The sequence below is a fragment of the Crocodylus siamensis genome, chromosome 6, assembly GCF_052110815.1.
Source record: "Crocodylus siamensis isolate JL-2025a chromosome 6, ASM5211081v1, whole genome shotgun sequence".
In the NCBI taxonomy this organism is placed as follows: Eukaryota; Metazoa; Chordata; order Crocodylia; family Crocodylidae; genus Crocodylus; species Crocodylus siamensis.
In genome coordinates, this window is record NC_143400.1 from 1,173,667 (window position 1) to 1,186,586 (window position 12,920).

The window sequence follows — 12,920 nt, forward strand, 5'->3', positions numbered from 1 at the left end:
ACTTTCCAGACAGAGGTGTGCACACAGCGCCCAACAAGTAAGTCTGTGGAGGGGAAGGGGTGCGGGGGGCAGATTGAGGCCCCTACGCTGAGGGAGTGGGGCAGGGGCTGGGGTGAATGTGGCCCTGTATGACAGAGGCATGGTGGAGGGGCACAGGTCCCTGCTGCGGTGTGCACCCTTGGGGGAGCCGGGGGGGGCACATGCCCCCCAGATTTGTGTGCAGGGCAGAGGCAGGCTGCTGCCTTTGCCCCAGGAGCGGCACACTGGCCATGGCATGCGTCCCCTGCCGGCCTAGCACCAGGAGGCACGACCTGGCATTGCAAAGGCAGCAGGGTGCAGAGCCCCAGCTTGGGGGAACCACAACCTTCGAGGGACAGGATGTGAAGATACAAGGACCTGAAGATTGGGGCAGCAGGGCAGGACTCCACTGACTGCACGGCTCACAATCGTCTCCCACATTCCTGCTACTCTCTCCGCTGCTCAGGTGTTACCGCCCCCCTCTCCTTCTCGATGCTCCTCATATTCCAGTGTTCTTCCATCCTGTAGCTGGCCCAAACCCCCTCCTGGGAACGTGTCTCCTCTTTCCCAGCTTTGCAGGCTGTTTGTAGCTCTAGATAAAAAGCTTAACTCGGAGGTAGAAATCCTTGACGGTGAAGCATTGGTGGTACCATCAAGACTCTCTCAAGAAAGCAAGATTTTGTTTGACAAATCTGAATAAGAGACTCCTGGCTGGAGGGCCTTGCCTCTGTAGTCGGGCTCGGCCTCATGCTGCACAGGGGCAGGAAGGGATTTTTTCCCCCCTGGTGAGACTCGCATGCACTGGGGGTGTGGGGAGGGGATTTACCTTAATCTGTAGCACCGGCGCAGCCTCAGCCTGGGGTCTTTGGAGCATCTGTGGACCCCCTCCCCCCCCCCCACACCCAATCCCCTCTGCCTTTCTAGAGGCAGGGATGGGTACTACGCCCGGTGCGGTGTCAGGGCCGACGGAGGTTTGATGCTGGATGTGTCTGGGCTGGTTTGGTCACAGCTGATCCTGCCTCAGGCCAGGGCTGAACTCCCTACCAGCCCCAGTGCTCTCCGATTAACCCCTAGCTCGGCTTCCCCCCAGGGCAGAGTCTCCCCAGCCCCAGGGGAGAGGTCTGTGTATGACCAGCCCCATGCATTTCCACAGCGAAGGCGCGAAGAGACACGGGCGCAGGTAGGGGAGAGCCCAGAGGCCACTTTATTGGCAGCTCTCCACATCCACCAGCAGGTCCCAGTGGGATCCCCAGCGCAGGGTCCCCATTACTGGGTTTTCCGGGTTTTGGGACAACCTAGAAGAACTCGATCTTGTGGATCTCCACCTTGGGCGTGACCTCCAGGACCTTCACTCGGTGCAGGGGGATGCGGTGCCGGAACCGCTCGAACACCTCGTTGTTCACAAGCACCTGGCGGGGAGCAGGGTGTGCATGAGGCCATGGCTCTGCCCCAGACCCTGGGGTGGAAAGGGATGTTTGTGGGGGGGTCTTCCAGTCCCTGTCTGGGGCTGAGCTGGGTAGACGACCTTAGGGGTGTTTCACAGCCTCGCCTTCTGCCAGGGAGAGGCAGGGCAGCGGGGTGCGCGTGCGCTCGCACATGCACGCCCACGCGCATGCGCTCGCACACGGTGTCTCCCCCTCCCCGCCCCACCTAGCCCAGCCTGGGGGGGAGCCTGTGGCTGACTGGCCCCCAGTACCTCGAAGTGCTCGTCAGTGATGGAGAAGTCCAGCTGGAAGCAGGTCTCGTGTCTGAACGGGTTCTCCGCCTTGACCTGCTCACGCTGCCACCCCCGGTCCTGGAAGCTGTTGCACACCACCTTGTCCTGGTCGAAGCGGGGGTTGAAGTGAAAGGCCACGTCGCAGTCGGTCTCCTCCCCACAGGAGAAGTCCACGGAGAACCTGGGGGGCCGGAGCGGGCAAGACCCGTGAGAGCCCGAGCTCCTAGCCCCCGACCCGGGAGGCAGCTTGTTGACCGGGGGCCCGGAGCGGCTGCCGGGGCAGGAGACTAGGATGATCCGGGGGTCGTCCCTTCGGAAAGGAGACGGCTGAGCTGGGAGGGGGGAGGGGGGTCTATCGCACCATGCAGGCTGTGGACTAATTGCCCGGGTCACTATTGTTTGCATCCCAGGACGCAAGAACCAGGAGTAGGCGACAAGTGTACAAGCAACAAGGCAAAGGACTTTTTAAAGCAATGCGTCGTTGCCTGGTGGTACTCATGGCCACAGGAGGCGGAGAGCAGAGCCAGGATCAACGAGGCTTGGGTAACTTCATGGGGGATGGATCTATTCCGGGGTGTTGAACCGGGCCGTTCGAGAGACTTCCTTCGGTATCTCTAGACCGGTCCACGGTAGACACCGGGGCAGGTAGGGAACAGGATCATTCAGCAGAGATTCCCCGCTCCATGCCCTCCATCCACCTGCCACAGACGGAGATGGACACGGGGCTGGGTGGACCGTGGGTCGGACGCAGCCTGGCCCTGGTCATGCTCTGCGATAGAAATGCATCTCAAAGCATCGGCAATCCTGCAGTCCTAGACACCCTGGAGCAGTGGGGCGGGAAGGGGGCTCGGGCGGTCATCCCAAGGCGGGATCAGCCCCATCCAAAGCTTGCGCCCGGATCCCGACCCCTGACACGTGTCACCCTTAACGCGTCATGAGTCGTGACCTGCCCACATGTGTGTTCAGTTAGCAGCGTGACAAACCCGGAGGGGCCAGCAGGATCCGGGCTACGGGCCAGCCGAGAAGCCTGGAGGCCACGTAAGCAGAGGCTCGGCTATGGCCCCGCACCGGGGCTGGGATTTGTGCCGGGCCGCAGGGGCAGAGAGACTTGCTGCCCTGCCTCGCGGAGGGGCGGCGTGCGTGTGCGCGTGCAGTTAGTTTAGGGGCACTCCTGTAAAGTTTGGCCCCCGCTGCCGGAGCACCCCATTAATTCAAGGTGGGATCTGATGCCAGATCTGGACACGCCTGGGTGCCCGGGTGAGACTCTCCGTGTCCAGTCACTTACCTCTGGCAGTCGCACGGCACCGAGCCCTGGATTCGCACCCCCGTGCAGGGGGGGAAAAGATCATGAAAAGCCAGGGCGCAGGGGGCGGTCTGCGAAGGGGGGAGAGAGAGGGAAGCTCGGGGGGGGGCACTTGGGGGGGGTGCAAAACCCCAGGTCGCAGGTGCTCCCCCGGCCCCGTGGGCAGAGCCCCCGATCGCGGAGAAGGGGCTGGCACTCACCAAACTGGTGGCAGACTTGAGAGCCATGGTCGCCGCGCGTCTCCCTCTGCCCGACCGAGCCAGCCGGGGTCTGGCAGCGAAGGGGGCTCCTTGGAGGCAGCAAGAGGAACGCCCCCTCCCCTGACTCAGCCCTGGACGCCCACGCCAGCGCCGCCTCCTCCCTGCAGGATCTGTCCTTGCCTTGTTCGACCTTGCCGAGGGGCAGCTTTTCCCTCAGATGCCCCAAGTATTGCCCAAATACGACCGTAGCCCTGGTACACCCGTGGGTGGGCCCTCACCCCATCGCAAGGGAGTGGCGAGAGATGTGGGTGCTTTGGGAGGGGCACCGCCACTGGCTCCTGGTTCCCTCCTACCTCGAGAGTGGCAGACTTCATCCAGTCACAGCAGTCGGGTCGGAGGGACCCTGTAGATCTCCAAGCCCGACCCCCCGCCTGGGCGGGAGAAAAGCTGGGCTCAGATGGCCCCAGCCAGGGAGGCATCCAGCCTCCTCTCAAAGCCCCCAGGGCAGGGGCCCGCACCACTTCCCTGGGAAGCTGGTCCCAGCTCCTGGCCGCCCTGACCAGGATGTCTAACCCGAACCTCCCCTCCAACAACTTGTGGCCGCTCTTCCTTGTTATGCGGGGGGGCGCTCGGGGAAACAAGGTCTCTCTGCAGGAAAAGGGCTTGGGGAATTCGAGGGAAAAGCTGCCCCTCGGCAAGGACAGCTCTTGCAGGGAGGAGGAGGAGGAGGCGGCGGCGGCATCCAGAGATGACCAGGGCCAGGCTGGGTCCGACCCACGGTCCACCCAGCCCAGTGTCCATCTCCGTCTGTGGCAGGTGGCTGGAGGGCACTGAGCGGGGGATCTCTGCTGAACGGTCCTACTCACTACCTGCCCCGGCGGGTTGCCTGGGGCGGTGGCCGGTGCCTGGGCAGGGGGGTCCCAGCTGCGGGAGCATGGTGCAGCAGTCTGAGGAGGGAGAAGCCCTTTGGGCCCCACCGCCTGGGCAGCTCATCCCACCCTGTCGGTAAGGCGAGACGGGATCCGATGCCAGCTCCCGACGTGCCTGGCTGGCCGGGTGAGACCTTTCCGTGCCCAGTCACTCACCAGCGGGAGCCGCGAGGAACGGGGCCCTGGATTCGCACGTGCCTCCCAGGCTGGAGAGCACAGACAAAGCCCAGGGAGCAGGGGACAGCCTGAGAAGGGGGGAAAAGAGAGGGAAGCTCAAGTCAGGGCACTCTGGAGAAGTGGCACACATCCAGCTCCCAGGTGCTGCCCGGGGCCGTGGGCGAGCGCCCGGCCAGGGAGAAGGGGCTGGTACTCGCCAGCCCTGTGATGGATTTGGGAGCCGTGGCTGCTATGCGTCTCCCTGGGCCCGACTGAGTCAGCCGGGGTCTGGCAGCCAAGGTGGCCCCTTATATACCAAGCTGGTCCCTGGCAAGGGGACCGCCACCCTCTGCCGAGTCATGTCTGGATGCCGCCGCCTCCTCCTCCTCCTCCCCTGCAAGATCCACCTTTGCCCTCCCGTGTGACGTTGCCCAGGGGCAGCTTTCCCCTTAAAACGCCCTGAGCAGTGCCCAGACAGGAACACCCCGCACCTCAGCACTGGCTGTCGCTCTACTTGAGAGCTGCCGTGGACCGGGTCCGACCCCCGGTCCGCCCTGCCTGGTCTCCCACGTCCGACGTGGCGCTGGAGGGGAGAGCAGCGGGGCCCGAGCCGGTTTCGCTGCGTCCCTCTCCCCCTCGCAGCCATCGAGGGTCCAGGACGTGGCGACCCCAAAGCTGCGCCCTGCGCGCCCGCGCCCCTTCCCCCTGCACGGGCCCAGCCCCCGGAGGGACCTGCATGAACTCTCCACGCCCCTCGCCCCCGGTGCCCACGAGCTCCCCCCTTCGCCCCGCGTGGGCGGAAACGACCGCTGCCGGCCTGCTCCTTTCGTGCCAGGACCCCTCGTCCTTGTCTGGCGAGGGGCGGCCAGGGACCGATCCCCGGGACCGTCTCTTCCCCCCTTGGTACAGTGTAAACCCCACCCTGTCCCCCCTCCAGCGCCTCTCTCCTACCCCCCCGGCCTGGCACTGTCGGTCTCCCCCACAGCACCGAGCCCCTCGCTCCCTTCCCCGCACCTGCCCCAGCTCGCCTCCGTCCCCGTGGCGGTGCGGGGAGCAGAGCTGGCGCAGTATTCAGGGTGCGGATGCGCGTGGGGTGACGAAGGGGCATCGCGAGACTTTCCCCTTCGTTCCCTGTCCCCTTCTTAATCGCCCCTAACCCTTCCTTTGCTTCTTCGGTGGGGGCGGATCTGCTCCCGGGATGGAAAGTCGCGCTGGCTCCGGGGTCACAGGATGATGCCACCATCGCAGCGGGCGCCCTTGGGGCTGAGCCCCCAGCAGGGGATGCCGGGTCTCGGGCTTGGTGGCAGCCCGGAAAAGAGGATGCAGGGTCCCAGGCCAGCTGTTCCCTCTTCCCCAATCTTGGCTGCGTCCGTGTAAAGGTCTGCCTCAGGAGCACAGCGACCCACGGGCCTCGGCGCCCGGGCAGCCGGGCACTGTCAGTCTCACACGTCCCAAGGATGCGACTGTCTGCAGCAAGCCAGGGGGACTTCGGGTGCTGAGTCAAAAGATAAGTGCCAAAGCCCCAGTTCCTTGGAAATCGTAGAAATAGGAGACGGAAGCACATGTATTCAGGGCGTGCAGGCCCAGGGGGCTGATGAAGTGGTGTCTGGAGACTTCCCGCTTTGTTCATTGTTCCCTTCTTAATACATCCCTGATATGTTCTTGGGTTTTCTTGGTGGCGGCAGACCTGGCCCCGTGCAGGAAAGGTGTGCTGGATCAGAGGGGTGTGGGGGGAAGATGTGGGGTGACAAGAGCTGCCAGCAGCCTTCTCCCTTTCCCCATTGCAAAATGGGGCCCGGGACGTGGCTCCAGGAAGGGGCAAGTGGGAGAAAAGAGCTTCTCCCTCCAGCCCCTTTCCGGGCTGCCAGGCCCCTGATGCAGGAGACCACCCCCCCAGGGCTGGAGCAGCCCCCGTGATCCCTTCTGGCCCTTCTTGGGCTGCAGGAGCCAGTGGTTGGAGCTGGGGCGGGTGCTTCATTTCAGAGCAGAGAGCGGGAACACCGGTGCTGGGGTTGGGCTTCTCCTCCCGGTGTCCGCTGGCCCTGGCACCGGGCCCTGCACCCTTAGGCTTCATAGACATTCGGGCTGGACGGGACCTCAGAAGCCCATCGGGTCCAGCCCCCACCCCAGGGGCAGGAAGTCGGCTGAGGTCCAAGGATCCCAGCAAGATAGATGTCCAAACGTTTCTTGAAAGTGTCCAGAGTAGGTGCTTGCACCACCTCTGCCGGCAGTCTATTCTTCCTGGTCTCGAGGGCTCGGACAGCGAATAAGGTTTTCCTTATGTCCACCCTAAAACAGTCTTGCAGGAGCTTGTGACCATTCGACCTCGTCATCCCCTGGGGCGCTCGGGAGAACAGCCGCCCCCCCAGATCCTGGTGCACACCCCGACGTACCTATAGGCAGCTGCCAGGTCCCCCTGAGCCTGCGCTTCTTCAGGCTGAAGGGTGCCTTGGCTCGCAGCCTCTCTCCATCAGGCCTGTTCCCCTGCCCTTTGATCATGTGGGGGCTCCTCTGCACCCCCCAAGTGTCTCCACGTCCTTCCTGAATTGTGGAGCCCAAACTGGACGCAGTACTCCGGCTGCAGCCTCCGAGTACGCCGGGAGGATGACATCCTGGGTCTTGCTCGAGATGCGTCCGTAGATGCAAACTGGAGTTTTGTTTGCTTTGCCGACTGTGGTATCACATCGGCGGCTCATGCCCGTCTTGAGGTCAGTCGTGACCCCGAGCGTCTTTCGGTCATGGTGCTGGTGAGGGTAGCATTGCTAAGCCTATACACGTGGCGCGGGTTTTTATTCCCAAGGTGAAGCATTGCATTTCTCTGTATTGAATGCCATCAGGTTTTCATCCACCTGCCTTCCTAGCCTATCGAGGTCGGCCTGCATCACCAGCTTATCCTTTCCCCCAAGTTTGAGGTCAGCAAACTTGGCCAGTCCGATTCTGACACTAAAATTGAGATCATTTATGAAGACATTAAAGAGAATGGGTTTGAGAAAGGGGGCACTAGTCACTGGGTGCCACTTTGATTCACTGCCACCCTCTGGGTCCGACCTGGGAGCCGGTTCCCAGCCATGAGGCATGAGGGGGCAATGGCAACTGGTGGCCTCATCGCCTACCTATGCCATCCAAGACTCGGGGGACAGTCAGGGCGGCCAGGGGATTTTCTCATTCAAATAACACATGACATTGTTGGCTGCTGGGTGAAGTGACTTGTGATGCTTGCAGTGATGCCCTCAGGGAAACGTGAAAGGAGCTTGGGGCCAGTCTTCAGCTGCAGCTGTGCCCAGGAGAGATCGGGGAAAGCACCAGGCTGTGTGGAGTTGAGGAGTCTCAGGGAAAGGGAGTTATGCTGTTTGGGGACTAGGCGCAGAGCTTGGGCTGGATGGAGAAGACGGGAACCTTGCTGGAAGAGGACGGGGACTGGATTGCTACTAGGTGGTGCGGTTCGCATCGTCTTTGGAGAACAGCAGAGGTGGATTTAATTGACGCTTTTCCTTGACCGGACGTAAACAGCTCTGCACCCTTTCAGAAGTCCTTCTCTGAACTTTATCTCACTGAGAATTTCACCAGCACTGATAAAACACTTCAAGCAATACTAAGCGTGTTAATAACAGATAAAGAGTAAACCCTAACCACAAACTGCCACGTTCCCAAACCCCCTCCTCCATGCTCTGCCCTCGCCCAGCCATTAATCGTAAAGGATCATCTGATTTCATAAACTGAGGTGAGAACAGATGAGGGCGCATTGCCTCACAACCCCCACCACCACAGGGACTACCACACAATCCCGTCACCCCTGTTTTGCCGTATATCCCCAGCCAGGATGCCCCAGGACTGCAGGAGGTTGTCATCCGGGCTGTGTCAGCACCCCGCCCATCCTTGCTGATGCGGCTTACCCACCCCAGCCCTGGCTCATGAAGTCCTATGGGGGCGGGGAGGGGGGCAAGTGACTGCCGTACAAGAACAGACCTTCAACTCCCACCTAAGCAAATGCTGCATGAGCGTAGAGCGTGCCTTTGGGCGCCTGAAAGCCCGTTGGCGGTCACTCGGCTACAGGCCGGAGGTAGAGCCGGAGCACATCACCGCTTTCATAGTGGCAGCCTGCGTGCAGAGGTGCTACCTGGCTGCCTGTGGCAGCGCGCTCTTTCTCTGCATGAATAATTGTGTAAAGAGCCCCGTGGGCTTGGAGAGGCGGCGCCCAGGCAGGGGAGTGTGCACAGGGGTGTGCGGGGAAGAATCTGTGTGCTGCCGAGGTCCGGGGTGAGACCCGGCTCTGCAGGCTGCGAGATGCCTGGGGGTACGGGAGACAGCTGGAGCCCTCAAAACGCATGATGAGAGGAGTGAGGGACTCCCCTCCCTCCATCCTCTGGTATATAATTTGTGGTGAACGGCTGTTCCGTAGACATAGACATGAGGGCTGGAAGGGACCTCGGGAGATCATCGAGTCCATCACTTTGCCCAAAGGGCAGGAAGTCAGCAGGGGTCATAGGATCCCAGCAAGATAGACACCCAAATGTCTCTTGAAGGCGTTAGTTGTAAATAATTAATTAGGGGTTTAATATAATGAGTATTTAGCATAGTGTATCAATTATTATCTTTCTATCCGTCAACTTGATCATCTCTTCAGTGTAAATAGTTTTGAACTGCTTTTTTGTATAAACTCACCCTAGTTGCATTGTAAACAGAGTATTACAAACTTTTGATATCATTTAATATTCCCATGCAGAGTATAATTATTTCTTGTAGCTAATTAAATTCTGTAAATTGTTACTACTGAGTCTGCAAGATCTCTCCATTGTAAAAGGGAGCCCCTGCTCCCAGGGAGCTTCTGAGCACTCTTAGGTGAGCTGAGCAGGGGCAAAGCTACCTGGTACGCCAGGTACCGAACATCTGGACACAGCCATGGGTAGGGCCATGCACTGAGGGTTGCACATATAAGCCCAGAGCCTCCACCAGTCAGGGAGTGTCTCTCCAGCAACCAAGAAGTAAGGGGCTCCTGGCTGCAGGCCTGCAGAAAAGGCCTGGATTTTGGCGGAGCAATTCTCTAGGCCTGGGAACCGAGGCAAGTTCCTTGGACTGAGAAAGCTGGGCTTATGGGCAAGTGGGTTTATGTTAAACACCCGGAGGGCTTGAGATGTCTGCCAAAGGGCAGTGAGGTTCCTTATTCATTTGAGTTAGATTGGTAGTGTAGCCTTGAGCCCTGCTGGGGCAGGCTCAAGGGCTCTTTAGATAACCCGGTGACCTGGGAGCCAGGGAAAGGTTGGTCTGGGCCAGAGCATCCACGAGACCTGAGTGGGCCAGCCAGATGAGAAGGTCTGAGAGTCCAGAGGAGAGACTGGATGTGGGAACCGGGGGTCCAAGGGGCCCGAGTTTATATACAGTTACATCAAAGGGAGAGGACATCCACGAGGCTTGGGGTGCGGTATAGGGGAGGTGAAGGAGCCACACAATTCTCCCCTAAGGCTCTTGGTGCTCTAGTGGAGCCTAGTCAGGCTGATTGGGATTTACCAAGCCTAAGAGCTGGCTTGAGCCAGCAGGGTCTCAGGAAAGACGCAGTGGGAACTTATTTGGATTAGGCCTGTTGGGAGCCTCCCTGTATCAACCTTTAATATTGAAGAACAAGGCATGGCAGGCGAGAAAATCGAGGGAGGGCAGCATTCGAGTTGGAGCCACGCGCAAACGGCGAGGCCACAATGGGAAGTCAGGGCCACTCCTGTGACGATGAGCCTGTCACAGCAATAAAAGTGGGGAGTGGGGAGGGAAGGACCCACTTATTGGGAGGTTGTTCCTCCCTGTGTGCAGAGGGGTCACCTTCCCTTAATTGTGTGTCTGCGCTTTGCATCTAACCATCCCTGGAGGTGAGAAGCCCCCGGGCTCGCCGCTGGCTCTTCTCCAGGTGCAGGAGCCAGTGGTGGGAGCCAGGGCAGGTGCTGCGTTTCATAGCGGTGTGGGAGTGACAGTGCTGGGACCTGGGTCTCTTCTCCTCCCGGTGTCAGTTGCCCCCGGGGCCGGGCCTGGTGCCCTGCGGTGCGAGTGGCCAGAGGCAACCGGCGCCTCGTCGCACCCCCTGAGTCGTGACGTCACCGGCTCTGACGGATGCAGCGGCGTGGGCAGGACCACGGACAGCGGCGCTGCGAGCCGGGGCCTCCTACTTGGGCCTTGGCGTGGCCGAGCGTCGTGGCCTGCTGCCGCCGGACGCGTCTGCCCTCCTTGCCCCGACAGCGTGCTCTGCGATGCCTGGCTCCTGGCACTGGCTGGACGATGGGTGTGGATGTCGCTGGCTGATTCAGGCTCTCGGGGTGCCACCACCCACGCAGCCTGGGCCTGCCTCTAGCTCAGCGGTTCCCCCTGCTCCTCTCGTCCACCTACTGCCCTAATCCTTGCAATTGAAGTCCTGTATTGCCGTTTGCACCAGGCCCCTAGGGGTCGTGGGATGAGCCACCGTGGTAGTGGGCTCAGCCTTTGGGGCTGAGCCAACAGCAGGGATGAACTGGATCTCTGGCTTGGCGATGGCCAGGCTGTGAGCACATGGGGTCCCAGACCAGCTGTCCCCTCTTTCCAAACTGCTGGCTGCGCCCATGTAAGGTTCTGCCTTGGGTCCATGGTTCACTTGAAGGCTCACCAGCCTCTGCAATAGGGCAGCTGGTGCTGGTCAAAGCCTGTAGGAGCCAAGGCTGTGACCATCTGCAGGAAGCCAGAGTGGCTTTGGGCACTTAGGGCTCTTGTCCATGTAACACATAACCTAGATGCACCTCATGAAATGGTAGCAAAAATTGCCACTTTGCTAGGTTAATCGCATCTTAAAATGCACATTGACCTGGTTTTATCATGGTATAGTTCCAATTATCATGGTAAATTAAACTACCTGTGACACATTTTATTTTTAATGTGAGGAAATTGTGGCAACACGATTATTTTTAGCATAATAGTTTTTAAATGTGTATCCAAGATACAGCCAAAAATGGGATTTTCCCTGTTCTGCCACGTTTTCTCCAACTGGTGCCAACTGGCTTCACTCAGAGATCCATGCAAATCCTGTTGCTATGTGTCCGCTACACACCAAGCGCAATTCTTGAAAATCTTTACTGGTCAGGCAGTTCAAGATTCAGGTTAATAAAGAGTACTATTTTTTGGACTTAACTTTTCTCCCGGTGTTTCTATTAGGTGCTCCCCTGACCCCCTACAAATGTTCCTGACACTGCACCCCTTCAGTGCACCCCTTCCTTCAGAGCATGGTTGGGGCATGCACACAGTATTGTATTCCTGCCCTGACTTTGGGGCTCCCTCTCCCCCAGTGGACAGTGCACGTTGCCCCAGTTGCCCCTTATAAAACACAAAAAACTTGGCCCAGTACCCTGACATTTCCCCCGGTGTTCGTGTTACTTTTTTGCATCACACAAACTACTGTACTGTACAGTAGCGCTGTGCAAAACAGTACCATTCTGTTTTCATAGATTTCATACATTTCATAGACATTGGGGCTGGCAGGGACCTCGGGAGATCATCGAGTCCAGCCCCCTGCCCAAAGGGCAGGAAGGCAGCTGGGGTCATAGGATCCCAGCAAGATAAGCATCCAATTTACTCTTGAAGGTGTTCAATGTAGGTGCTTGAACCACCTCCGCTGGCAGACTGTTCCAGACCTTGGGGGCTCGGACAGGAAAGAAATTCTTCCTTATGTCCAGCCTGAAGCGGTCTTGCAGGAGTTTGTGACCGTTCGACCTCGTCATGCCTTGGGGCGCTGTGGTGAACAGACGTTCCCCCAGATCCTGGTGGTCACCCCGATATACTTATAGGTGGCCATCAGATCACCCCTGAGCCTGCGCTTTTCCAGGCTGAAGAGTCCCATGGTTTTGCCTTGAGTTTCAGTGGTTCAAAGGAACAGTGTTTCATCAAAGGAGTTGGGGTTCCTATGGAATTGCATAACTGTCAGTTTTTTACAAAACTTTCTCATTAAATATGTACATAATGAATCAATGTCCTGCTTGATACTATTGCTCCTCTGTCTGGGTCGTGGCACCTCATGAGGCACGGCGAGAAACCGCTGGCGGGGGAGATGACATTGAGCGGTTAGCCCATTCACAAATCTCACTAAAAATCATTGGCTTTTTCAAGGGGACCCCGCCATCTGGGAACTGGCTGATAGCTTGCACTCTCAGCCCCGGTGTTGGCGCCCAACCCCTGGTTGCCGGCTGGAGCGGGGCAGTGCTGGCAAGAGGGGCAGGTGCGGACCATGTGCACAGGCGTGTGTCCTGGAAGTGCCGTGGGCCGCCTTCTCTCTAGCACCTGTTGAGTGGGTCAGGGTGGAGGAGAGGGTGCCCTGCCTGAGGCAGTGGTAGGGCTTGGGTAACACTGGGGAAAGTCTGTCTGCACTGTCCACCCTGCCCAACTCCCTGTGTTGAAAGGCATCGTGTGGGTCTTTCGTTCTGCGGCTTGGCTGGTCCCTGTCGGGTTCTCCTCTCCCACCATGTCATCATCAATGCTTTCTGCTAGATTATCTAGGGTGTGTTCTGCTGCCTTTGGAAAGGGCTAATTGCTGGTCATCAGTGACCATTAATTAGGTCTTTGAGATGAGAAGTCCCCTGAGCCAGGGGGCACAAAGG

General features: G+C 59.2%; 1 protein-coding gene across 1 annotated transcript; it reads right to left on the reverse strand.

Annotated features, from left to right (window-relative positions):
- Positions 1-1,199: 1,199 nt before the first annotated feature.
- On the reverse strand, positions 1,200-3,611 carry LOC149860343 (galectin-7-like). The gene is made up of 4 exons (XM_090052897.1): positions 3,239-3,611; positions 3,021-3,109; positions 1,715-1,916; positions 1,200-1,427 (listed from the first exon to the last, which is right to left on the reverse strand). The coding sequence occupies exons 1-4, from the start codon at positions 3,263-3,265 to the stop codon at positions 1,314-1,316; spliced, it is 432 nt and encodes a 143-aa protein (XP_089909023.1). The 5' UTR covers positions 3,266-3,611; the 3' UTR covers positions 1,200-1,313.
- Positions 3,612-12,920: the final 9,309 nt, after the last annotated feature.